General features: G+C 44.3%; 1 protein-coding gene across 3 annotated transcripts; it reads left to right on the top strand.

The window, feature by feature from the left end:
- Positions 1–1,247: 1,247 nt before the first annotated feature.
- On the top strand, positions 1,248–27,494 carry GPR20 (G protein-coupled receptor 20). Of its 3 annotated transcripts, none has more exons than XM_090138067.1 (2): positions 1,248–1,335; positions 22,477–27,494. In XM_090138067.1, exon 2 carries the CDS (start codon positions 22,492–22,494, stop codon positions 23,557–23,559), a length of 1,068 nt encoding a protein of 355 aa, XP_089994193.1. In that variant the 5' UTR covers positions 1,248–1,335; positions 22,477–22,491; the 3' UTR covers positions 23,560–27,494. The 3 variants fall into 3 exon arrangements, with proteins under 3 accessions (XP_089994193.1, XP_031446773.2, XP_089994192.1); XM_031590913.2 differs by lacking the exon at positions 1,248–1,335 and adding an exon at positions 13,544–13,677; XM_090138066.1 differs by lacking the exon at positions 1,248–1,335 and adding an exon at positions 20,227–20,403.
- Positions 27,495–27,719: the final 225 nt, after the last annotated feature.

Here is a 27,719-nt window from a genome sequence, read left to right as displayed (position 1 = left end):
GATCAGGTGCTTGAATTTGAATACAACAAATATGACATGTACAGTGTAAAATGCTGTTTTGCATGCATATATAGATACATTCAAGTGTACAATCATCTACAACTTAATGACTCACGAAGCCTACATCTTTAGGGCCATCCTTTGTGATGGTCAAAGTGATCCAAATCTGCACCTCTTCTTCCCTTGGAGATAAACACAGACTTTGCCTGAGCACACAAAGATGGCTGCTGTGTTCATGTGGTATTGTGCAAGAGCCCAGAACTCTCTCACTCCTTCTGACATCCTTCCTTCCCTCTCCCTTGAACCCAGAACAAACAGCTACTGAAGCTGGGAGAAGGCAGGACTCATACTCTCTGGTGCAAGTAATAAACAGGTCTTTATACAGGTGCAGGATTCATTACTCCAGCATCCCCTTATCCAGATGATCTACACATAGGTTCAACTTTCTTCTGTCATTCTATCTAAAACATCCCACACAGGCCCGAGCAGTGGGCCCAGAAGAACCCATGAGTTACAACAAAACCAAGTACAAGGTCTTGCACCTGGATCATGGCAAATTCCACTATCAGTATAAGCTGGTGGATGTAAAGGTGTATCCTGGGTTGCATCAAAAGAAGCATAGCCAGCAGGCCAAAGGAGGTGAACCTGCCTCTCCACTCTGAGCTAGCAAGACCTCACCTGGAGTACTGTGTCCAGATGTGGAGGGCTCAGTACAGGAGAGATGTGGACTTTCCCTCTGAGGATAAGCTGAGAGAACTTGGACTGTTCAGCCTTTCAATATCTGAAGGGGTCTAAAAGAAGGAAGAAGACCAACTTTTCAGCAAGGTCTGCTGTGACAGGACATGGGGAAATTATTTCAATCTAAAGGGGGGAGATTTAGACTGGATGCAAAGAAAAAGCTTTTTACAATAAGGGTGATGAAGCCCTGGCACTGGTTGCCCATAGAGGTAGTGGAAGCTCCACCTCTGGAGACATGATACAGCTGTAGGTGTCCCTGTTCATTGCAGGGGAGTTGGACTAGATGGCCTTTAATGGTGCCTTCCAACTCAAAATGATTCTATGATTCTATGCCTTCATCACGAAAACTCACCTCCAGTTCATCTTCACTCCTCTCCTTTCCCCACTCCTCCCCTTCACTCTGAAGACATCCTTTGACCAAAACAAGCCGCGGAGGCTAGGAAAGACACTGACGTCAATGTAAAAGTAAACCCAAGAGGTCTGGTTCCTGTATTGCTGTGCTGGGCTGAGTGCTGGAGAGCGAGCGCGCTCTCGCTCGGTCGAGGAATCCAGGAGCAGGCTCTGGGATCAGCAGCTGAGCTTTCTCATCCAAGCTATGTAAGTACCAGCGGGAATGTGCAGAAAGGGGGAGAGGGAGGGAGATTTACCAGCTGCAGCTCAGGAAGGCAGCATGCTGCAATCCTGGCTGGACTGAGAGTTTGGAGGCATGAAGATTGGGATGGGAGCTCTGGAAAGCTGGGTTGAGAGCAAAGCACATGGGTTTGGGTGCAAGTGGGAACAGGATGAGGAGCATCTCCTGGGGAGCATCTCTTGTGCCGGGTGCTGCGTCTCATCAAGGGAAATGGTGCTTCTCATTATTGGACTGGTCCATTTGGATGCCAGATTTGTACTATTGTGAGAATGCACACTTGATATGCATAAAGCAGGCTGCAGACAAAACTGTCTGAATGATTCCATATGAAAAATTGAGTATTTCTGGTGTATTTCTATATCCTGACTACCTCTATCAAGTCCAGAAACATATGCATATACATGTTTCAGGTGTCCCTGCATAGAGACACAGAGCTAGAAACAAAGCCTTTACACTTTACATGAAAAAGTGCTCTGAAAGGGCTCAAAATTATTTATGACTGAGATCTAGGAAGCAGAAAACTTTCACCATGGAAATGGTATAGAAAGCACCCTTACTTTGGCTTCTCTTGAATGGGAAAAGCGACTGGTGGGTGAGATGGATGAATGGTCGGCAAGCACAGCTGGCCGAGACGTGTCTGCCTGCAGTATATCATAAAGAGAGCATCCCCTGTCACTTACACAAACTATAGTCAGTGGCAGAGTGTGATGAATTAGAAATGCAGCTCTTTGGACTCATTTCAGCTATGTTTTGGTAACACGAGGCGCTTTCTCTCCTAACATTTCTCACGTGCCAGAATCAATTTCTCTTCTTCAGCAAAAAAACATTCCTTTTTCTGAAATGGCAGCTCCTTCAGCAAAGCTGAAACTTCCCCATTCAGAAACAAAAGGCAGCAGGCATGCAAGCTCAAACCCTATTAATTATGCCTGACAGTCCCAATTGAAAACCACTGGTGCAAATGCCTCCGTCACCCATGATTAGATGCAAAGGCTGCATCTCAGCTCATGATGCAAGCCCTTTCCTGAGACAGCAGAAAGCTGGGCAGCCATGGAACAGTGGAGGCAGCAATGCCCACCATCTGCATGGCACAGCATCCACAGGCACGAGGGAGGGACTGCCTTGGGTGAGAGCCTCTTGACTACTGCTCTTCTATCTCCTTTGCATGCAGAGATGTCTGTCAACACACAAATGGGAAAGTAAATCCTATTCTTCCCACTCTCTTCCTACAAGGATATGTGGCCAGTTAATGTCTTAATTAATTTATAATTTCGGCACATTTTGCTTAGCTCCATTTAAACCCCTTTGCCTTCTCCACAGTGTGTTGAGATAAAAAAACAGAGAGAGCCATCTCTTCCCTCCCCTGCGTGCACCCTACAAGTCTTCCTTCCCCTGTTTTGAAGAAGGAGGTAAAGGCCAAGGAAGGAATTGCACATGAAACACCTCTCATGGCATGTTCTCTCACAGGCAGCTCAAGCAGAATGGGGGAGGCTGCTGAGCAGAGCAATAAATCCCACCCTGCACACATACAGTGCTTTTGTGGTTCTACTCCCTGCTATGCACATAAGGATGTGCCCTGGAGATGATGCAATTGGTGCAGGGCTGTCCTCCCACTATATGCCCCTTCATGGGGAAAGATCTGATCCCGCACTCCAGCTTGTCAGAATGGACTTTGGCTATCTGTGTTTTAATGAGCTGGAGACACGTAAACAGGGATTTTTATCAGGCAGGTACTCAGCACATTAGGAGAAACCTCACCCTTTAAAGGAGATGCGAGTCCCTGCATCTAAAAATGAAGACAGCCAAATTCCTGAGTTCTTGTTAAACCAGGAAGCGAAACTCCCTCATGGGAGCATTGCAAACACACAAAGTGCATACTGCTTAGACTTTCCTTTACACCATGTACTGTCATAGGAGGTTTCTATGCATGCCCAATTGTTAGGTTTAAGAGGAGGTGAAAACATTTATCACCTCAATGTGTGTCTCAGAAAATATCCTTTAACATCTAGGGCAAAATCCATAGACCCCCCTGAGGAACACCTGCTGCTTCTTTGCCAGCCCTCCTGTAATTACTGTAAACACTGTAAGGATCTTGCCACCTCTTCGTGCTTTCTCATTCAACTCCCCTCCATTTTTCACACCTGTGTTTTAATTTATAGCGCTTAACTCAAAACAACTAAGGATTCCCATGAGAAAATCCTATTCACTGGTTAGTAAAGAAACTCTTCCCTTCCAGGAGGTCACAGCAGAGTCCAGTCGAGATTGATCAAACCCAGAGGTGGAAGAAATTGGGCTGACATGGAAGGTGAATCGTGGAAACTGAAAGATGAAGCTGTGGGTCAGATGGGTTTGTCTGAGCTGATCTGTGACACTCAAAGAAAAGATGTCAGCCGTTAGGATGAAATTAACCAGGGACACTGCCATTAAATCTCATCCTTATATTTACTGAGATCAATATGCCATTTGTATCTAGACACAGAGGAACTGGATTTTTTATTACTTCTTACACTTAATCCATAAAAGATGTGCAACTCATCTATCAAAGTCTCAAAAGTGCCATCAGAGCCATTATCACACAACAGAAAGGGTGATGACTTCTGCACCCGTACAAAAAGATTTGCTACCAAATGTCCCCTTTTCTTCACAGCTCCAGCTGCCTGCTGTATAAATATCTGCCAGAAAAAAAACATGGGGCTCTATGAAATGCCCCTAAAGCTAACAAGCTGGAGTATGGCTCTTGTTGACAGCACCCCATCAACTGTATGTGCTGAGGTTGTCAGCTCTGTGGTGGGGATGGTGGGAATCCATCAACAGTTGGACTAGATGATCTCAGAGGTCTTTTTCAACCATTATGATTCTATGATTCTCTCTGGGACGCCCACAGAGATGGATTAGGGTCTCTTTCAGGGCTTGTCCCATAGAGAAGCTGTCACAAGTAGGCTTTGGCCTTGTGGATGGGGACACTGTGAGGGTTTGCTGAAGTTCTCTGATTCATCCAGAACATCTACAAATACCTCTATCTGAGTACCTTCTTCAGAGAACCCTAGAATCATAGAATCATTAAGGCTGGAAAAGAACTGTAAGATCATATTGCCCAACTATCAGTTCAACACCACCATGACCCAGGTAGGCATTAGTAAGGTTAAACAGCACAGAGCTCTGAGCACGCAGATCCCATACAGAGACCACAGCAAGTGTTTGGAGCCCATCAAGGTCCTCTTGGAGCAATGATCCCAGAAGGACATAGCAAAATGGGCACCTGGGCACAGCAGGAGGGGACACTAAGGTGCTCATCAGGCAGGATGCAGAGGGAAATCTGGGTGGTCACACAGAGTTGCAATCCTTCAGCTGGCAGGCTGTCTCTTTTTGCCTTGGTTGAATATGCCAAGCAATACATCTGCAGGAAAAATCCAGGCTGTCAAGGCATGTTACTCTGTCTTCAGCAACCAGTTATGTGGATAAATTGATTGTCATTAGAGTGATGAAGCAGCACAGCAAACAAGCTATCAGGAACAAGGCAGGCCATTCTTTACACAGCAGGCTCAAGGCTTCCCACAGCTTTGATAAAATATACAGAAAATCATCTCCAGGCTGCACTGGTGTTAGAGACAGACTTGTGAGAGCTGAAAGAAGTTGGCAAGGGATAGAGATTTCTAATAGGCTGATAACTCCACATCTGTGCAGGGTAAGTTGAGCAGACACTTGCAAGGCTGGGTCGTAGGACCTTCATTGTAGAATGCATTCGGTTGGAAGGGACCTAAAAGATCATCTAGGGCATCCACAACTTCTCTTGGTCATGGTGGAAGGTTGCACAGGGCAGGTTTGCATGAAATAAGATTGCATGAAGAAACATGTTGTTTCCAAGATACTCCTTCTCCTACCACTCACAAATAAGTTCAGCATTGCTGGAAGAGAATTGCAGAATCATAGAACCATAGAATATCCCAAGTTGGAAGGGACTCCATCATCCAGCTCAAAGACGTGAGTAGGCTTTGCATATCTCAGCCATACAGATTGAGGTCACTCAACTGTCAGATCCTGCTGCAAGGAAATGCAGAGCTTGCTCTGACCAGCAGCCACCCCAGAGGATTCCCAGGACTGAAATAGCAAGGAGCAGACATCAGGAGCCACTCACTGTTGGGACAGGGAGAGGAAGGGGAGCAGTGCTGCCTGTGGCCCCTGCTAGATTAGGGCTGTCTCATACCAGGGCTGCTCGCCTTCCACTCAGTGCAGTACTAAATTCACCCAAAGAATCGGAGCTACTAGGACACCAGCAGCAATAAATTCCAACTGTATGATTCCTTGTGAGCTGCTTACCTAGGAAAGTGCATGATTATTTTACACGTGCTAATTTATTAATATATTCAGGATGGCTCGAGCCACTTGTTCATGCCCAAGGGAGCTCTGCTCTGGAGCTCAGCATCTTGACTCACAGTGTTGGGACTGATATATGGCTGGCTGCGATCAGATGGCATATCTAAAAATACAGAGCCTGCAGTTTATTTTTCTTGGAAAATGGAAAGACACCCAAAGAAGCAGAGCCCAGTTTAGCAACCAAAGTAGGCTGGATTTTTTGTTTTAAAGAAGCCAGTGGAATTTGCCCAAAGGAAGGTGGATTGTATTACAGCCGTGGGACTAAACTCTGCCTCCAGCACTGTGAGGTGATCCTACAGCTACCTATACTTCTGCTGTCCTCTAAGGAAAGCAGCCCTAGGAGACACAAGCATAGTTGTCATAGAATCATGGAATCACAGAATCATAGAATGGCTGAGGATGCACTCGATCCCATCACCTAAGTCACTGATAAAGATGTTGAAGAGTACTGATCCCAAGACAGACATCTGAGGGGCACCACTTGTGACTGACCTCCACCTGGGCATAGACTCATTGACCACAACACTCTGGCTGAAGCAATCCAAACAATTCCTTATCCACCAAGTAGTCCATTCTTCAAATCCACATCTCTCTGATTTAGAGACAAGGATGTGGTGTGGGATCAGGTCAAAGGCTTTGCACAAGCCCAGCTAGATGACATCAGTTCGACCCTGACCCAAGGAGATCTCTACGTTTGGACCATCAGGATCTGGGACAGTGACTGAGTACACATCCATATTAAGCCTAATCCCTAGATGCAGTACTTGCCTGCAGCGATGGAACCTGTAATTCCAAACTGCTGAAAACACAAAGAAAAACACCCCCTGCAAAATAACAAAAATGAGAAAATGTACCAGCTCCTTCCAGAGGCAGCAATTTTAAGAATTACTTGTAACCAGGCAGCAGAAACAGGGCTGTTTTTTGTTGGTTTTTTTTTTTTTTTTCTGTTTTTTTTTTGTTTGTTTGTTGTTTTTTTGTTGGGTTGTTTTTGTTTTTTTTTTTTTCCAAATGGGGCTCTTTCCTTTCTTCGTGTTTCTATAGAGTTTTTCATCACTGTGGAATTTCCTATGATAATCTGCCAGATTTATGCTGCCCTGTTCCAGATCAGAGCATCGCTGAGCTCTGTGTACATCTAACAAAAACCAGCCCTGCCGTGAGCCTTCACAATCTCTACAAACCAGGCAAACAAAGAGGATGGGAGAGGATGATTAGCATGCTCAGTTTGCAGAGAGAGAGCAGGGAGGCTATGTGATTTTCTCTAAAGCCATTTGAGGAGCATGGAGCCAAAAAGCAGATTTTCTGAGTTGTCATCCTTCCTCCTGGTTGTTGTGATTCTGTTTGGCATCAGGGTGTGGGTAAGGCTACATCTTGCTTGTATGGCAAAGAACCCCAGTGTTGAACAGATGGTCCTGGAAGCATCTCACCGCTCTTTGCCAGGTCTGCTAAATCAAAGCAGGTGGAGGTAGCAGATTGGTCCCCTAAGGTCCCTGCTGCTTGCTTGCTATGTGTCTGTGAATGTCCTTGCTGTCCTCAGTACCCCACCTCTACAGCCTCATCTTGAGCTCACAAAATCACAGAATCACAGTATGGTTGAAATTGGAAGGGAACTCTAAGTCCATGTGGTCCAACCCTGCTCAAGCAGCAACACCTTCAGAAGGGTGCCCAGGACCATGTCCATGCAGCTTTTGGAAATCTCCAAGGATGCAAACCCCACAGCCTCTCTGGATAACCCATTCCTGTGCTCAATTTGAGGTTTTCTGGCTCAGCCCTACCACACTGTGCTTTTCATCACTCCAAACACAAGAGTAGAGCACTGAGAGGTACTCAGGGGCAACCCTCAAGTGCAGGTATCCCTAATTTCCTACTGATTCCTGCTGGGAAAAAGCCACTCCATAGGGCCCAACCTCCTCAAGCACGTGTGCCCGAGAAATGCCAAAGCCCTGACTGCCTGCGTAGCATTCCCCTCCAAGCACCAACATGCCTGTGTACCCAGTGACAAACAAATCCAGCAGGAATTACTTTGCTGGGAATGGGGTGAGGTTGTGATGCTGGACATCGTGTTCTTGGCAATTAGACTTTGAGAAAAATAGCTGGAAGAAAAAAGTTTTAAAAAGCAAGAAGTGGCTGCTGGCCAGAAGTGGGCTGGGGGGACACAAAGGTAGGAGTGGGACATTGTAAGGGATCTCAACTGAGGTTGGATAGCAAGGGTTTGTTGAGACATGACATGCTTGCTGGGCTGCCAAAGGTCTCTCCAGCTCATTTTGTTGATTAATTGATTGAGGATCCATGCTGGAAACCTCACTGGTGTGAACAGGGGAGAGAAATGCAGGGGGAGATAATGGTCAGAAAAGTCAATTCCTAAAAATGCAGCAGGCAGGCAGGAAACTGGCTCTTGCACTCATTCTCTCCCATGCCTGACTCACCCAACAAGTGGTTCCTCTGAGAACCACTTGTCTTTCCCTGTTCCTCATCAAACAGACAAATCACAGCTGGATCCCATCAGCAGGAACCCCCCATATGGCAACTGTCTGATCTCCCTCCCTGCCTAAAGACGTAGATGAGAGCCTGTTCAGTGGCAGGGCCATGGATAATGGTCCCTCTGACCTTTGCAATTCTCTGCAGATGGTAAGTGGGTTCTGGGAAGTGGCTGGGATCTTGGAGTAGTGCCTTGGCATGGGAAACTGACTGCTCTTTGCTGAGCCTCTTGTGTCAGGTAGGTACAGCTGCCCCTACAAACTGTGATTATAGGGGCAGCTGGGTCGTTTTTATAGCTCAACACAGTCTCTGTTTCTCATGCTGAGAGTCATGCTATCAGTCCTGAGATGCTGAACACGGCCAGGGGAAGCAGCTGGATGCTTTCTTTCTCTGGGCAGAAGATGGTTGTGTTTTTCTGCTCCTTTTATGCTTTTGTCCCTGGGCATTGCAGGTACAAGTTCTAGGAGACAAAGGTTGTCTCTTCCCTGTGGGTTTTGTCTAGAGTTCAGTGCAAAGAGCTCTTATCTTTCCCTACAACCCCTCCAGCTACCACTTTAGGCTTAGCTATCATGAATGTTTCAGAGCTAAGATTCCAAGGGGATCTCTGATCTTCCAAACAGCCCTACGCAGCATGCTTCAATCATTATATCCAAGAATAGCAAAGAATGACCTCTCAACGGCCCAGAAGCTAAAGACACATCTCCCTCTGCTAGGCTTCAAAGAAAAAAATGCCGTGAGCCCAAAGCTGGCTACCAACAATTTTGAATCCAGCTATCATTAAGGTTGGAAAGGACCTCTAAGATCATTCCAGTCCAATTGTTAACCTGTCACCACCACGCCTACTAGCCATGACACTCAGTGCCACATCTACCCTTTTCTTTAACATTTCCAGAGACAATGACTCCATCACTTCTCTGGGCAGCCTGATCCAATGCATTACCACTCTTGAGAATAACTTTTTCCTAATATCAAACCTGAACCTCTGCTAATATGTTTCCTAATGAAGGGGAAAGACTCTTGGCTGTTTCAAGTAGGCTTCCCATGGATTCTGCAAAAGTGTCCAGGGAAAACCCAGATGCACACAATTGCCACAACTCCTTTTGCCAAGCACCAGTTTGTGAGTTAAGAAGAGAAGGGATTTTTCTCTTTCTGCACTGGTCATGGAGCAAGAATGAGGGAAGGGCACAGACTCCACCTGATCTCCTGTGCAATTCCATTTACCTGCCAATCTTGCTGTGTTTCCAACCCTTGTGCACAAGCAGAGTCAGAGCTGGGTATAGGATGAGGAGTCAGGTGTTCCTCCTGGTCCCTCTCAGCCCCACTACGTCTGTATAGCTACAAGTTGTTCCCACCAAATAGCTGCTTCTCTCCCCCATTCTCATGTTAGTAAATGTTAGGGCAGGTGCTGTCATCCATCTGGCAGGAGCTTGGCACCTGTTAGACCGTGTTCTGCTCCATTATATTCAGCAGCAGGGCTGGGACAGAAGCCAGTGTTTTGTTCCTTATCCTTTGACAATGTTCCCACACTGCTGTCCAAGGCTTTCCTTCCAGGGGAAAGGAACACACGTCTCACTCGTTAATGGTAAGGAAGCATGATGGGGTTAGCTGGGCCCCTTTGAAATGAAGGACATTCCTACACATTTTTTAGGAGTTTCAGTGTCCGCAGATTTTACCCTAACCCAAATGCTATGTTGAGCTTTCTTGGCAATTGCCCTCTGTGAAAGGTGACTCCTTTCTACCCTTGGACCATCTGTGGGAATCAAACCAGTTCTCTGAGTCTTCAGTTCTGCATCTGATTCATAGCATCTCACAACAGCCATTTAGGCTGTAGTGAATTAAGAATGCAGAGCTAGTGTTCAGCACATACCATAGGGATATACATGAGTGTTTTCCAGAGATTATTAAGGCCTCTGGATATTCAGGGACAGATTAATTGGAGGGATGAGCTGTTGTGGAGGGTAAAAGGAATGTAGACTCTCTTCCATGCAATTGACTTTTCCTGCTGTGATAATGGATTCACTCACATGGCAGGGAGTAGACCACTTCATCAACCCTGCATCTACATGAGCTGGACAACCTTTCCTGCAAGCAGACTTATGAAGATATGCTAAAGTTTGTGATCTTGGCCATTTCCTTGGCCACTTTCCTTTCTGATTTTTCTGCTGCCTGATAGAAGAGCAAGACAGTGGACAAACATTTCAGGAACATTTGTGTTGGTGGGAAAATCAGAAAATGTTCAATGGAGGTTGTGTACAGGCATGTGAGTTCATGTTCTTTGAAGTAGCTAATTAAAAGAGGATTCCCAGATAGATAAGATCCCATACTTCTTGGGCTCTTCATATAGTGAAGATCCTATCCTTCACTGTCCTCCATGACCACAGGTGAGGGCTCCTCAACTTTTGGAGCTCTGATTCTGCCAGATCTGGGTCCAGGACCTTCTTGGGTAGAAGCTCTCCTTCACCACTGGTGAATGAATTTCTGAGGATCTATTCAGTAAAATAGAGAGTAAATTCAACTTGACAAAAACAGGCACGACCCAAACAAGTCTTGTTTGGATCCTTATAGAGTTGGTCAACAGAAATATCTTGAGAGCCGATCCTGCCCATCTTGGCAGTTCAAAAATTCATTATACTGAGCCCAGTCTCAATCTTGAAGGGTAACTCAGCTCTGCTCTTTGAATATGACTGGAAAAGAATTCCCTTCTCCTGACAAAAACAGAGAAGATATCTCCCAGGGTGGTGAATGGTATCAACCTCCTCATCCCCTTTTCCAGAGCTGCCTCACCTCCTGCTTTGACACTTTGTGCTTTTAAATGGAGCCCCCCCATCCCATCTCTATTTTATATGCTAATGTTAATGGATTAGGAGGTATTATTATGGGCCAGCAGCACCCTTTCCTGTCCTGACCATTATTCCTTCTCCAACATGCTCATTTTAGCTGGTAAGTGCCGTCTTCCACTTACAACGTCAAGACACCCACTGCAATATTTAATATTGTTGCATATTCAGCCAGCAAGCTTGAAAATTTTCCACTTATTAAAGCTTTCCTTTTTTTTTTTTTTTTTTTTCTACCTTCCTTCTCCCTTTGGGAGCATCATAAAATCTGAAAAGAGAGACGATAGAAGTTTCATCGGCTACAATTACAACTCCTCCTGAAGTCAAGTGTGGGAACCGTGTGTGGGACAAAGTGTGGCCCAGAACCCGGATGTGCCTTCTCCACCTTAACAACAGCATTTGCTTCCCAATATGGCATGTTCTGCTCTATCTCAGGCACAACTTGAAACTTTGCAGCTGTTGCCACTATAAGTCTAGCTCTAAATTCGGCAAGGAGAGAGAAGCTGAGATAGTGGGGGAGTGCAGGCCACTGATTATCCCATGCACAAGGGATGGGAACAAAGCTCACATGCATTACACAGGAGAACAAATACAAACTAGTCGTCATATAAGAATGACTGGGCACATGAACAGAATGTAGGTATCAATAACTCATTCTGGAGAAAGGTCTCCTTTCTTTTTACAGTCTTGCATTTGTACATCCAGAGAGCTTTGTTGGCAGATTGGGGAAAACATAAATGCTTGTCACCATAGACAATAAGAACAAACAGGTGGGTTCTTTTTCATTCTTCCCCTTGATAAATCCCCAAGAATGAAGGAAGTGAAAGCAAGTTTATTATCTAGAGATGACTCATGGAGGCCTTGCAATCACACTCCCTTTCCAAATCATAAGGAAGTGAAAAGCAGATGAGATCCAAGGCACGTGGCTGAGCTGAAGGATAGTTGTGAAAGGCTGGATGTCTGGATCAGTGTGCACAGATAATCAAGCAGGATGTTCCTGAAACTGGAGGAAGAATCTGGCGCTCGTTGTGAGGAAACTCAAAATAGGAAATCAATAAAATATCCTGACAAAAAAAAAAAAAAAAATCAGCTCAGTTTTCCTGGGAAAGATTCAAGGGCGAAAAACTAATTCCAGAAAATGAGGTCAACTTTCTCTAATATCCATAGCTACTGTTTGTGCTCCAGTGAGACACGTGTGGAGTCTACCTCTCCTCTATTTATGGATTTGGCCTCTTGACCTGGAATTCAATGCCTCTCAGTTGATCCCGTTGTGTTGTTATGGGCCATATCCTTCATGTTTATTGTGTTGGCATCAGTGTTGTCTTTATCTAAATTAGTGAGGAAAAAAAAAGTCAGGGCTGACACTAAAATCCTACCCATTCTCCCTGTCCTGTTAAATAACTAAATTTGTGATAACGTCTCTATTTTTCTCTGTCCTTTTTCCCAGGAGGGATCTCCAAATCTACTGCAAAACTTCCTTGAAATAACATCTGTCTAGGCCCCCTTAGAGCCTCACCCCACCAAATATGGCTTTTTTGGTATCCTATTTAGACAGAAAAGCATCATTTCATGAGTGGGATTTTAGGGGCTTTAAGAGATCTGAGTTCTTACAGTACTGGTCAACAGGGACATCTTAAAAAATGGTCCTTTACCTTGAGCCCATCTCAGCATAGTGATACTTTGCTATGCTGTTTCATACAATCACAGAGTATCCTGAGGTGAAAGGGACCCATAAGGATCACAGTCCAACTCCTGGCTCCATACTGCAGTCAGGGGTGTGAGAACACACAACTCTCTGCTTTGATAACTACAATGATTCTACCACTAGTATGGAAGGGCAGGATGAGGATGGAGAAATGTGTTGGGGGTCTTTGTGGTGGAACCTCAACTCACCTACACTCAACAGCTTCAACTTAGTCCATGGGCAGAGATGATTAACATCTCTTTCTAATGACTGGAGCCAGTAGTCATCAAAACATGTAAGGTCACGCTTCATCTCCCTCTGCCAGGTTCTTTCTTAGGGTCTGGACAGCTTGGTTCAACATCTGATTCTTCCTGAAAATACTGAGGACTTCTGTCTAATCCCAGATCATATCGAGAAGATGAAAAGAGAAGTATTTTCCTCCTGTGACATTGCTGTGGCCTTGAGCTGATAGTGTTCTCAGTAAGGAGATTTCATTCCCACAGAGACATAGGAAAATAGACCTGGGGAGGGGGCAGGTGGTACAGCAACACCAATATTAGTTTAGTAGAGATGTTCACTGCGAGCAAGGCTGGAGCTCCCTTTCGTGTTTCCAACACTTCATAAATTTCAGAGAGATTTAGGGCAAGGAGCCAGATGTTTCGGGAGAAATTCTGAACACTAAAGACAAGTGGAAATTTTTTTTTTTTTTTTTTTTTTGGAGAGTGTATTTTTTCCCATTAGTTGCAAAGCTATATTTAGAAGAGAAGGGGGGAGACAGAGAGAGAGAGAGAGAGAGAGAGATTAGGCATTTCTTCATATTCTGTAGTCACTCCAGTTCTGCTTGTAGGAACAGATGCCTCTTTCCTGGGGCGATAGCATTCAAGTCCACAAGGAAATTTTCTTACCAGCAGCTCTTCAAACATAGAAGGGAGATCGGGCCAGAGGTAAGTCAGTCCTGGTGGCGGAATATATCAGGATTGCAGCAGCAGATGCTTTGGGACACTGGTCAAAGTGGAACAGGGGAGTACAATGTGGAAGAGGTAACAGTAAGGGGACAGGAGGGAGTCACTGAAGACCTGAGCCCAAACTTAGAATGGAAAGCATGGCTATCATAGAGCCCTGGAAGGTGGAATGGCACCTTGCTGAACACATGCAAGGTGTCCATAGTTCTGTTCTTGCTGCAGGTGTGGAAGTTCACCAGGAGGTGCCCATTGGGACAGTGGGGCTGCAAGGAGGTTTTTGCATTGTGAGTTTCTCTGTTCTGGGGTTTGAGGGCAGTGTGATGCTATTTGTTTGTTCCCCAAGGAGATGGGGGTGATGAAAGATGTGTGAAGGTGCTGGCTTCCCCCTGGTGAAAAATACTATGCCAGCTCTTGTGAGGAATGGGGTGATGTCTTGTTTGTGTACGTATTCCTTGACATGGTTTAGTGGATATAGTGGTGATGAGTTGATGGTTGCACTAGATGATCTGAGTGGTCTTTTTCAACCTCAGTGATTCTGATTCTGATTCTATAATGACCTGTATGCAGGCTTCTGAAGCCAGAAAAGGAGACAATGCATTGCTGAGAACAAGGTTGCCGGGGTTGGGGGTTGTTTTATCTCTGGCTGTGCTGATTCTTATCCTAAGGAGAAGAAGATTCTCTCCAAGATCCTTAACAACACTTCTTAAGAAATGCTTTAATAGTAATACACCTGCTAACACCTCAGCTTTTTTCCAGGTTAATCTGTTTAATCCAAAACTCGCAAATCCCCAAAGGCACTGGGGGTTCTATCTGCACAGTGCAGTGACTAAAGTGCCTAACACGGGAAACCATAGCAACCAGCCTCCAAAAGGGTTAAGATCTGATAATCTACCCTGGGATTCCTCCTGCTCAGTCCCCCTGGCTCCCACCTGCATTTGTATCACCTCCATCACCAGTGCTCTCTGGGGACTGAGCCCGGCTTTCTTCTGTTCTGGACCATACAGAGCCCCAGGTACTGCCTGACAGCAAAACTTCGCTGCTGCTCTTCCCCCATTGTCCTGCTAAGGCTTCTTGGCAAGGGATGGAGCCAGCAGACAGCTGAAAGCAGAAAAAGGGAAAAGTGCTCACAGACAACTACATTTGCAATTAAGAATTTCCTTTTCAAAATGCAAGCAGCAACACACAGACCTGATGTTGCTCTGTTTTAACTCCTGCAGTGCTTTTGCACTGTGAAGTTTTTCTCTGTGCCAATGTAGTAATTCTCACTGCAGGGCTCTCCTCGTGCACAGCCACAATCATTTTTATTCCAAACTGACATTTCTAGCACTGCGTCCTAGGCACCCTTGAAAGGCTAGATGGATTACTGTAATCCCCAAAAACTCAAATACATTTCTCTTGTAATGTTACAACCTCCCAAGAAGACCGGCACAATTTCATTTCTACTGGCTAGCTCTACAAGACTCCAAATCCACAAGTTTCTTTCCACATTTAGCTCTGAACAAAAATAAAACCGCTAGTAATTTTTTTTTTTTCCCAAAAAGAATGTACTTTCCCCTCATATTACACTCATCCACAAAGGATAGAGAGGAATACAAGAAGGAAGTCATGCTCTGATTTCTCTTAGAGTCTACTGTGGAGACGCAGATGACAGATGGCACTTGGTACTAGTCATGGCAGGTTATGAGATCATAGAATTATAGAATGGCCTGGGTTGAAAAGGACCATAATGATCATCTAGTTTAAACCCCCTAGCTATGTGCAAGGTCACCAACCACTAGACCAGGCTGCCCAGAGCCTTGAAATGCTAACAACATGATTTGTAGAGAATTCACTAATACATTTAGGAATTCCATCACTCCAAGGCCAGGATCTGGTAGAGCAGAAAAGCAAGACACGGAAAATGCTACAGAATCCATAAGTCATTGTAGACATCTATATGTTTCAGGAGGGACTTTATCATACAGTGAGACAGAAACAAGCAAGTGGAGTTGTAAAGCCTCTATTAGCATTCCTAAGGTGATCTGTACAAGTAAGCTTCATCAAAACATGATGAAGGACCTCTGGGTGCCCACTGTGAATGGGTGCACATGTGTGGGTCCAGAGAGGCAAGCAGAAGACCTGCAACCTGTGCATACATCTTTGTATCCCAGGTTGTTGTTCACTTTATACATACATCTAGGCTTCTTCTTTCAAAACCTGAGGCATTAGTGTTGCAAATGGACATAGACGAGTTCTAAGCTCTGAAGAAATCTGCCAGCACATTAATTGCTTGCTCTGTGTACCTTTGGGAGCTTCATTCCATATTTTTCATGCATGCTCAGGACAGAGTTGAAAGACGACCATGCAGCAGTTTTTGGATTTAAAATAGATTGTCTCTGGGGTGTCACGGACTGGTGATCCATCAGCTGGTGTTAAACAGCCAACTTAAGCCCATATGTAGAGAGCAGACAGTTCAAGCCAGGCAACATCCCTCCCGGTCATTTTGCTCCATGAAGAAGAGGAACGCAGTTTGGAGGGTTACGTTCCCCCTCTTCTAAGTGGAAGGGATCTTTCATGGACTTGGATGACCTGTTGGACTAAATTATTGCACAGCCACCCACAGGCTATTACTCATCACCAGCCAAACCTGAAAGTTGGATTCTTTGTGCACAGAGGACCTGATTTTGGCATTGGGTTTCCTAGAGAGCATGGGGTACACCTGTGTGCACACAACATTCAACTATGAATGAGGTGGGGTAGAAATCAAATTACAACTCACGGCAACACCCAAGGCAGTGCCTTGGAGATGGAGAACCACATGTAGCCTCACTGGCACCATCAGACAGGAGGCAAATGGTTTAAAAGCAACATCAACCTCCAAACCAACATTGCATTATCCCCCCAGTACACATCCTTAGGCTGTGATTGCTTACATGGCCTGAAGGACAGCATCTGGCCATGCCTTGGGACTGGACGTTCAAGTTTTTCCATTGCCCAGATGGGATATCTGATTCTCAAATAAAACCAGAAAAATGTAGAAGTTTGGGTGGGTGGGTGTTAATCCCTCTCACTGGCATGAGAATTGTTTTTACACCTTCCTCTGGGCTCCAGGAAAAGGCAGGAATTAAGCTCATGGTTCTTCAAACCATGGGACAAGGTGGGACATGCTGACCATCATGGTCTTCAGGCAATCAGTTACCATCTATCCCCAGCTAGGCTGGTTCTGCCAGAAGTAACATATTAATTGGTACAAATCTGAAATTATTTAATGTTAGGCAAATAATGAAGCAAGCCAAGTTCTTTCTTTGAAAAGAAGACATCTAACATGTTTGCAGTGTTTCGATGCATTGGGACTGTGTAGGGAAGATCTAAATAAAAAGATGTGCTGAGGAAAGATTTAGTAAACTTTTTGCAGGTTCATAATAGAGGAAACAAGGATAATCTGGCCTTGTTCAGTACATATCTGTGTGTTTGTCAGATCTGGCTTCCTCTGGCTTCCCAATGTTTTCCCATTTGTTGGTTAATTTATACCAAAATTTGGCAGAAGGAAAAGATCACCTCAATTTTCAGGAAATTAGGCAGCAATGAAAGGATAAATTCAAACACGTTCTGGAGCCAAGGAAAGAGTTGGAACTTAAGTCCTCATTAATACAACCAGATGGCCACATGGGAAAAAGCTATTAATAACCATCTAAACCAGGGTAAAACATTGATCCAATGTTTTGATCAAGACACTGAATCATAAAAAAACAGGTGTCATTTTGTCTGGCACCCAACATGTCAGATGTGTGTTTTGAGTCTCCAAAACATCTGTTTGTTCCACAGCACTGGAGGAGAAGGAATAATCCTACCCTGGACTGAATCTGAGAGTTTTCAACTGCAGTTCCCCCCAGTCAGGTGTTTCACACACTCTGTCTAGCCACCCTTACTCCTGGAAGCTTCTAGCAGACATTATGTCCTGGAATCAAATGAGAGCATGAAGGTGATCCAAGGGCTGGAGCACCTCTACTTTGAAGATAGGCTGAAGGAACTGGGGCTGTTTAGCCTGGAAAAGAGAAGGCTGCAGGGGGACCTCTTCTGGCTTTCCAATATTTAAAGGGAATTTATAAACTTGAGATAAATCACCTTCTTACACAGCTAAATAGTGACAGGAAAAGGGGGAATGGTTTTAAAGTAAAGGAGTGGAGATGTAGATTAGATGTTAGGGGAAATTTTTACTGAGAGAGTGGTGAGGTGCTGGTACAGTTTGCCCAGAGAGGCTGTGGATGCTCTGTCCCTGGAGGTGTTTGAGGTCAGGTTGGATGGGGCGCTGCACAACCTGACAGTACTTGGTCTAATAGTTGGCAAACCTGCCTTCGAAAGAGGGATTGGAAACTGATAACCCTTGAGGTCCCTTCCAACCCAAGCCATTCTAGATTCTATGTGTTGCCCTCAAATATAGGGTCCTCCCTACCCTGGGAGTAGCCCCATTTCTGCTTTCAATGGCATAATTCTCCCCCAAACTAGCTCCTTTCTTACAGATGGGGACTAGATGGGAACCTATCCCCTCTATCAGCTGGACTTATTCCCTTTCTCTCCCTTTCTCTTTCTCCCTCAGTTCCCACGATCAGCAAACCCACCCTCCCCAGGCTGACAGAATGAGCTCTACTACATATAGGGCCAGTCCTCAACATGTAGAAAAACACCATATTTGGCCAGTTTGAGCCAGAGTTGAGCGAGAGCTTGCCAGGAGAATCATACAATTTAAACCGAAAGAGAGTGAGTTTAACCCTTCATTTATAAACAGGATGATAAATCACCTATGGAACTTTAAACACGGAGAGACTGCAAAGCTAAACACAAGCTGCCTCCATGCCAGGCAGCAGAGCAAGGTTAGCAGACAGGACAGGGTGAAGGGGACAGGGAGAGGAGAGAGGAGCCAGTTTGTCAGGTCAGATGTTCAGATTCAGGACAGGGAGATGAGAAAAGTTGAAGCTGTTTATACTAAATAACACTTATGAATGTCCTTTTCATCTTCCCCATCCCAGTGCACATCTCTTTTATTCTCTGTGTGCTGAGATCCTATCAGTACACACCAATAAATAACCCTTTTGGAGAGTGCTCAGGACAAAGCTCAGTTGCCTGATCTGCATTTTCTTTTGTATCCCATTACTTGAATTGCTGAGCTCAACCCAAAAGTACCATGGGTCAAGAAAGAAACTCCAGCTGACTTCAGCAAGCAGAGAGTGAAGCATAAGGCTAATACAGAGCTAAAAGTTGGGTGGAAAGAAATACAGGATGGCCAAGGATATCCTCTTGGGGCAAGACGTAGCACTGAGTTGCCCACGCTAAAAGAACAAGTGGAATTCCAAGCATCAAAAGAAGAGATCGCAGGCCCTGGTTTCAGCACAGTGACCATCTGTTTCTCATTTGGCCCAAGAACGATGGAATTGGTTGTGTCATGCAATGATAAGAAAGTATTTCAGAGCGAGTCCCTGTCTCCCAGTGCTGAGCAGGAACCTTTATCAAAACGAGGGAAACCAGCTCAACCTCCAGTCTCCCTCCCTCCCTATATCCCATTTCTACCCAGATGCCTGCTGTACTTTTAAGGAAATGCTACCCACAGCCTCTGAGCCAGACAGACAAAACCCAGCCCGAGAGGTATAATATAACAGCATAGGTCAACTGGCGCGTTCATACGGCGCTCAGAACAGTGCATGTTTACCCATCACAGATTTTGCAGACTACCAGCCCCATAAAACAGAGTTTCCATTGAAATCTGGGGAAATGAGGGGTGAATTAGGCATGAAGAAAGCCCAGCTCCAATTCCTCTAGAGATTTTAGTCAGAGGGGTAGCACAAGGGCTATTAATTCTGCAAGAAAAGGTGACTAGTTCTTGTAGCCCTTCATGAGCTCATGCTACAGCTGCAAGCCATAAATAGTGAGGCCATAGCAAAGCAGAAGGTTTCAGAGGCTGCAGAGCTTCTCACGACCTTCACTGACTGCTCCATGGTTATGCATAGCTGAACTGACCCACTTTAACACCTGCATTAGTATTTCTGATAACAGACAGAGACCTAGTTGGGGTAATTTTTGGACTCAGAAATGAGGGGAGGGAGGCAAAATTGGAAGGCTTTAGAAATGTTTGTTTCCACTCACACACGAGGTCAGGCTGCCTTTCTGTGCCTTGTTTAGCCTGCTGCAAAATGGGGCCATGTACCTTTGTCAAGTGTTTGGAGACCCATAATGGAAAAATACTTAGTAGCTGTTAACCATGGGTTTGGTCTAGCTCCATCTCATTAAAAGCACTCAGAGGAATGTTGTTGCTTTGCCAGTCCAGCTCTCCATCCTTTCTGCTCGTGAGCCATGTAATAAGAGCAGTCCCACAAACTAAAAGGCCATTTACCCAAACATTCATCAGAAACAATCTGATTAGAGGAAGACTTTTCCCACTGCAGCCTAAGAGCAGTTTTACCATAGCTTGTCAGTAAGAAAATCTTCAGAATTACTTAAATTTGTCAGGGTTTCTTTCATGTTGTTGCTTGTATTGTAAGCCCACACAGGGCAGTAGTGTTGGAAGAGACACCAGCTCTAACGTTGCTCCTCCATTACAGTGAGAAAGTGCTGCCCATTATTTGTGTGGGTGATTGCAGTATCTGGAGTTCATTTGATTGCACATGGGATTCAGGGGAAGAGGGAACTACGTAAGCCAGCACACTGCATATGATGATGACTGGACAGCACTCACAGGTGATACTTTCCTACTAGTCTAAAATGCTCTGCATACCTCACTAGTATTATTAGGATGAGATGCATGTGAATGCAGTTCAAGTTACTGGTCTCACTGGAATAGGAAAAGAAAACTGTAAGATGAATATCAGGTATTCCTGATAACAGATCTGAGAGTGAAGAAATACTTTCTGTAAGAGGCAAGCTACCAAGAAGACATAAAATCAGAGAAAACAGCCAATGCCTTACTATTACAATGGGATGAAGTGCCCTATTGTCCACACAAGTTAAAGCCCTGCTAAGAGATGGGATAGGTGATTTTTAATTCTCCCCTTGCTCACCTCTGTCTGTATCAACACAGATATGCAAATTCATGCCACATTCAAGAAGCAAAAATGTCTGTATTTCCTGGTTTGCATAAGTGCAGTGCCTTCTGCAGTGCTCCCCTTGAGTCATCTGCAAAGGGAAACTTGGGAGCAGATCCAGGCATCTGCTCATTTCAGTTTGTTTTTGTAATTAAAGAGCCACACAAACAAACAGTAGATCAAATGGTGAGAGTATTAGAAAATCATTTTAAAGTGATGCTAGCCTTCTGCATCTTCCCCATGGGTCTTCCTTGGATGCCATACTTTGTAACCCCACTACCTTCAGTCAGGTATGGCTGAATGAACCATACAGATAAACCACAGCAGGGCTATGGCATCCCATGACGACCCTTGATCTCAAGGGTTTGACAATTTACCAAATTTCTAAACCTTCTCCAAGCTGAGAAGGAGCAGAAAAACACCCATTATTTGGCAACTCAGTCCTGTACAGAAGCCTGCCTAGCAACATCCTATGACCCTATCACCAGCACAGGCTCAGAACTGCTCTGCTGGAAAAGACCTAGGCATTACAGTGGATCCTTCGCTGTTAGAAAAGCCATCAAGTATTGTGTTTTTATTGCAAACAAACAAAAGCGAAGATGGGCTGAGAGACTGAGTAAGGATCTCATCAATGAGATATATTCAAAGGGCAGGATGGATGCAGCCAGATTCTTTTCAGTGGTGCCCAGTAACAGAAAACAGGGCAATGGGCACAAACTGGAACACAAGAAGTTCCATATGAAAATGAGGTAAAAACTTCCTGCAAGTGCTGGAAGATGTGTTTGTAGCTCCTTGTCTACCAGTCCTTTTGCACTTGGCTCTTTGGTAGCAAGGATTTCAAACCCTCATAACTCAAATCTTTCAGCGTTAGTCTCTGCTGATTCAAGCTGATTTTTTTAACCTCACAGTCCTGTTCAGCTTCTTTTGAGATATTCCAGACATTTTTCAACCATTTATTTTTATTGAAACCAGCCAAGTCTCTGTATATATTGGGCTTTTTTTCTTTTTTTTTTTTTTTATCTTCTAATATACAAATCAGTTTAAAATAAGTGTGTAAGTCAGGAATGATTTGCAAATTAAACTGTCAAACTTTGGCAGGAGTAGTGTCTGACACCCTTAGTTGAAATCTCCCGGCTGCTGTTGCTGTGAGCACAGATACCTAGAAAATGCCACACAACTTGCTTGTGTTTTCCTGAAAAAAGCCATCCTTTGATTTTAGGAAAGCTTCACAATTCCTGAAAATGCTGCTGTGCACAGCTCTCTATGGGATCACCTGGCCAAGGGAAGGGATGCAATATTCTAGGAGTCAGATGATGGGGCTGTGATTGTACCAATGACCATTTTCCACGTGGCTGACCCAAGCATGACCCACACACCTCGATTTTCCCTTTTCCTCTCTGCTCCCTGTGGCATACCTTACTTCTTTGTCCTTGCACAGTCCTTAAAATCACTTTTAAACAGGAGCAACTTGAAGTGGAGATTGTACATTGCCTCCAAAACACCCAGCTGGAACCACCGAACTAGAATTGTTATAAAAGCAGATATTTTCCTAGCAATTAGGGACAATTCCAGCCTGCCACTTCATATATTGACAGATAAGATGCCTATTGAGTACAGCAGTACATGTAACTACTGAGGCTGTGCAAATATATTGGTTAAAATGTTCTTATATGACAATATTCTGTTCTGCAGCATACAAATCAGTATATCCCTGTATCTTTTCTTCCAGATTGCTGGAAAGCCAATGACCATGCCGACCTCTTCCACCCAAGTGTCAGCTCTTGACCATACCAACTCTACCCGGCAACCCAACTCCAGCATCTACATGTTCTCCAAGTTCATCCACCTTGACAAAGAATTGTACGAACAATTTTACAGCCTATGGATTGCCCTGATAGTTGTCAATGCCATTATCTTCCTGGTGGGTGTTGTGCTGAACAGCTTGGCATTGTATGTATTCTGCTTCCGTACTAAGACAAAAACCACCTCTGTTATTTACACCATCAACTTGATTGTTACCGATCTCTTGGTAGGCTTCTCCTTACCTGTACGGATCATCATGTTCTATACTGCAGAGGACTGCCTGAATTGCTCCTTTGTTCATATCTTTGGCTACTTTGTCAACATGTACTGTAGCATCCTCTTCTTGACATGCATCTGTGTTGACCGCTACCTGGCTATCGTACAGGTGCAAGCCTCACGAAAATGGAGGAATCCCACCTGTGCCAAGGGGATCTGTGTCTTCATTTGGATCTTTGCAACTGTAGTGACTTTCTCCATCCTCATCATGGCAATACAGTTTGCCCAGTGCTGCATCTCTGAGATTCTGGTCCTGATGGTCTGCGAGTACTTCTTCCCCCTCATCATAATCATCTTCTTCACCACCAGGATTATGTGTGCTCTGTCCAAGCCCAGCCTCATGCACCAGAGTCGGGAGAGGAGAATGAAGGCTGTGCAACTCCTTATCACCGTCCTCATCATCTTCATGATCTGCTTCACTCCTTTCCATGTGCGACAGGTGGTGATCTCCATCAACCCAGACATGCCTCACAATGTCAGCCTTCTTGTCTACCACGTGACAGTGACTCTGAGTAGTCTCAACAGCTGCATGGACCCTATTGTCTACTGCTTTGTCACCAACAACTTCCAGTCAACCATGAAAAATATCTTCAGGAAAACTGAACCGGAGCAAACCACTGTGGACATCCTGGGTATGAACAAGAACACCAAGGGTTCCAATGCAATCATCACCTTCTCAAACACAATAGGAAGCCCTGTGAGCTTGCCGTCTCCAAGCAGTGTCCAGATCTAACCCAGTTCAGATGGGAGGTGCTGCAGTAAACCAGTGTAATGATGCTGGAACCCTGGTAGGGTGCATGGTACCATTGTCTGACATCTTTGTTCTTTAGGGAGACTTTCAGAATGACAGTGGTGGAATTTATTCCTCAAAAACATTGTGATCTGTTCGGAAAATTGAACTTGCAGTGCTTTTAGTACCAATACAAAAGAGAGTTTATTAATTACTGTTCCCCACAGGAATGTTTTCCTTGTATTTTAATACAGACATTTTGCTAACAACAAATTCCATATTGTGGTTTTCTTTTCCTCTTTGACATTGCAATGCAAAACTACTATGACGACTTAGAAAGCAGTAAATCCCTCTGTTTTCTATGAAAGCTATCAGACCTTGGATGAGTACTTAACAGTAAAGGATAAGAGTCACGTTTCCAGGGATACCCACGACAGAGACTTTAGATGCCAAAAGGATGAGACAGAAAGTATTGTAACACACACGTATCACCAGCATCCACTCTGTTGTTTCTGAAAAGGTTGGAACTTTTTCAGGGTAGAGATTGTGAAGTCAAGCAGTACTATCTCCTCTACCTATTTAAGCATAAGAGAAAAAATATTTGTGGGTATGTATGTTTTCATACACATTGTCTGGGTTTGGGGAAAGATTAAAGATATGTTCCACCATAATTTGGATCACTAAATCCCCTGAACTGCAGATGAGCATACAAAGAGCTGTGAAAATGAATGTGCTTTCCAGCAAACTCTGCTGTTCTGCTCTCTCTCCCTGAAAAACAGCCAAGATGAAAAGCAGAACCAGACTATAATGCTATACTATCCTTGTCTGAGTTTTCTTCCTGTCACATTGCGAAATCAAGGCTTTCAGTCCTAATTCCCACCATCAGTTCATGCACTCAGTCATTCAAATGCTGATGTTTCCAGGGACAGAAAAACAATCTATCTCAAGCATCGAAGTCAAAATTCACCCCAGTACAAAGTCCCTAGAATGATTTAAGAACTATGTTTGGAAGACATGTAAGGATAATGATGCCAGGAAAGTCTGTCCACAACAGTGGGTACATGTCCTAGTTTGGACTGCAACAATTAAGCGATGCAAAAATAAAAAAAATCATTGAAGAAAAAGTGCATAACATGCAGCACGAATGGCAGTAACAGTTGTTACTGCTCCATTTCTCCTCATCCATTATCATTCAGCACAGTAGGCTTTGTTGGTCTAAGCTGGGCTGAAATATCCAACTTCTCCCAGGTCCAACTATGGGACAGCCACCTTCACTTCATGGGATCAAAACACAACCAATGCTTAAAAATGTTTCCTGTGACTACGTATATGTTTCCCTTACTCTCTTTCCTTTACCACACAAAAGTAATGAACAGTCAACACTACTGCAATACAGGGATCTGTCCAGAGATGAGCATAGGTGTCTGTAGGACCACTGTGTGTCCCAGGCAGTGGAATTCATGGAGAGTGATCTAGGTCATGGAAGCAGAGACCTCCTCATTGCCTACATCTCCAGGGATACAACAGGAGTCCAGACACTGCCTACACATGAAACACTTTCATGCATGTGTCTTAATTGTCTATCAGAGTCCCTAGAGAAGGATTTAGCTGCCACTAGACCAGTGCCTAGTGTTGTGGTAGGCATGATAGCATGTCCTCACCACAGACCATGCTACACAAGGCTGTGGTTCTCCCACAAGTCGTGCACTGTGCCAATAGCCTCAAGTATCCCAGAGCATTCCCAGCCACAGACACTTCTGCTTGAATAGCTGAGACCTGTGTCAGAAATAAAAGTATGCATCTATAATCTACAAATGGGCAGTGTTCAGTCAGCTGCAGGTCTCCCCTCGAAGACTAGCATGACACTGACAGCTGCAACTGGACCATTAACTCAGGCTCTTGTGGATCATGGAGCACAGAAGAGTGCTGTGGATGTGATTTATCTGAAATTCTCCTGAGTAATACCACAGACTCAATGCCATTACTTTGAATTTCTTTTTTTTTTCATTCCTAGAGGTTGGGATGACAGCCACCAACACTGTGGAAGTACCTTTTGAGATGTAAGACTTACCTTCATTATTGCTTCCCTTTCGTGGCCATGAATCTAGCCCTAACTCTAACCCTAGACACGGCCATGGTGAGCATTTGCAGAGTCTAGTTCTACTGTTTTCCTTTCACCTCATCTATTTCCTTACTCATTTGCAAATTATTAACTCTGATAAGGTGCCTAGCAGCCAAGCCCAGCTCCTTGGCAGATCTCTGTCAAATTATGCATCAGCACCCAGAACAGTGGTGGGTGTTCAAAAAATTCACATTTTTGCCACTGTTTTTCACCAGCCCCTCATTTGGAGAAAACATACTATGCCTCAAAGCTCTGCTCTTCCATGTAGATCCCAAAAGTCATGCCCACCAACCCACAACATGCTCACAGACATTTACAGCTAGCTCATTTGTAATGAAAATGTGTCTCTTGTATACAGAGTTGTTAACAGTACTGTCTTTTGCCTTGACTGTTTCAGAGAGAAAGGAGCTAAAGTGCAAGCTCAGTGCATAGCTTATTTTAGTTTCTTTGTTCCAACAAGCTGCAGTTTTACACCTCCATTTATTTTGCTATCTACAGTGTTTTTGCCATATACAGAAATGCTTTAATATCTTTCTTGGTGCAGTTATTCATTTGAGGCCAGTATAAAACCCCTAAGATCATTTGCTTAGATTTTTAAGTTCCTAAATAGTGTCTCAACTGAATCTCTCTGCTGTATACTTAACTGGTAGTTGTCTGTATTCCCTTTACTGTCAGTATATTATTCACTCTTCATACAACCAATCTGAGATTGAATCGTTCTCTTTACTTGGCAATGTTTATTGCTTTATCCAGATCTTTCAATGCTCATTTTTACATTTTCTCCCAACTCCAAAGAAGGATCAGGTCCTTTATCAAGAATATAGTCTCCAAAAACTGGCGAGCTGTTAAATCATTCACAAACTTGCCTATTTTTTCAGTGATTTTTTGTGCTATCTTTTCTTATCCCTATTGTTTACAAGTGTCATTTTTTTCTCAGGGTGCAGTGATTGCTTAACTTCTGCCCTATTTAAAGTCATCCATTTCTGCTCAGGGCATAATGTTGAAAATCAGTTCCAAAAAGGTTGGTATCATCTGAAATAAACTTCCAATGGAAGCTTTATTGGGCATCTTTCACCTGCTAGTTCCCATTGCTGCTGAAGATTCCCATTGCTGCCAAAGACTCTCTCAGTTCTCTTCATTTCTGGAGACAGGGACCAAGTCTCTTGCCCTTTACGCTCCATCTCTGCGCTCAGGTATCATCTTGGGTTGCCTCCTAGTGATCAGGTTGCCCAGAGAGGTTGTGCAGTCTCCTCCTTGAGACCTTCAAAATCCATCTGGATGTGATCCTGTGCACCCTGCTGTAAGTGTTCCTGCTTGATCAGGGCTTGGACCAGATGGATCCAGATTTCCCTTTTAACCTCAATACATTCTGTGATCACAGACAGTGATTGCCTTAGTCCTCTTCCTACCCCAACCTGACCTTTTTCTGATGTGAACAGCACAACTAAAGCTGCATGCAATACAATAGGGAAACCTCCATGGGCAACGGGAAACTCCACAGACCATTAAATAGACACTGAGGATGCTAAGGAAGTGGACCTACAAAGCAGCTTTGCAGGGCAGGCTTATATGCTGATTTAAAGATTTAGATGCCAAATTCCCAAGGAGTTTGAATAAAATCAGGTACTTATCTGCCTTTGAGGATCCCTGTCATTAGCCAAAGGCTGAAATATTAATAGGGATGAATGAGTATCACATAGCATACAATCACTGCCAAGTCCATGGTAGACAGAATACAGCGTTCCCTAAAGAGCTTAACTGCAACAAAAGAGCTCAAGTAAGAAGCCCTGCCCTTTCTGGAGAATTAGAGCAATCATTTCCGCTTGATGTACTTTGGTGCTCTTTCACATCTAAAATTCTATTATGTGAATTAGAATATCCTCTTCTACCAGCTGCCCAGTGGCTAGCAAAATCTCACATGTATTTCTTGGGATGTCTGTAAAGAGGAAGAGATATAGAATAACCAACCCATCTGTCATACAGCTGGACCCAGCAAAAACTAAAATCTCCTATTTTGTGTCCTAAAAGGAGCCCCTGACTC

The sequence above is a fragment of the Phasianus colchicus genome, chromosome 3 (genome assembly GCF_987193195.1).
Source record: "Phasianus colchicus chromosome 3, bPhaCol1.hap1.1, whole genome shotgun sequence".
Classification (NCBI taxonomy): Eukaryota; Metazoa; Chordata; class Aves; order Galliformes; family Phasianidae; genus Phasianus; species Phasianus colchicus.
Note: the sequence above shows the minus strand (reverse complement) of the source record. Positions and strands in the feature narration are given on the sequence as shown.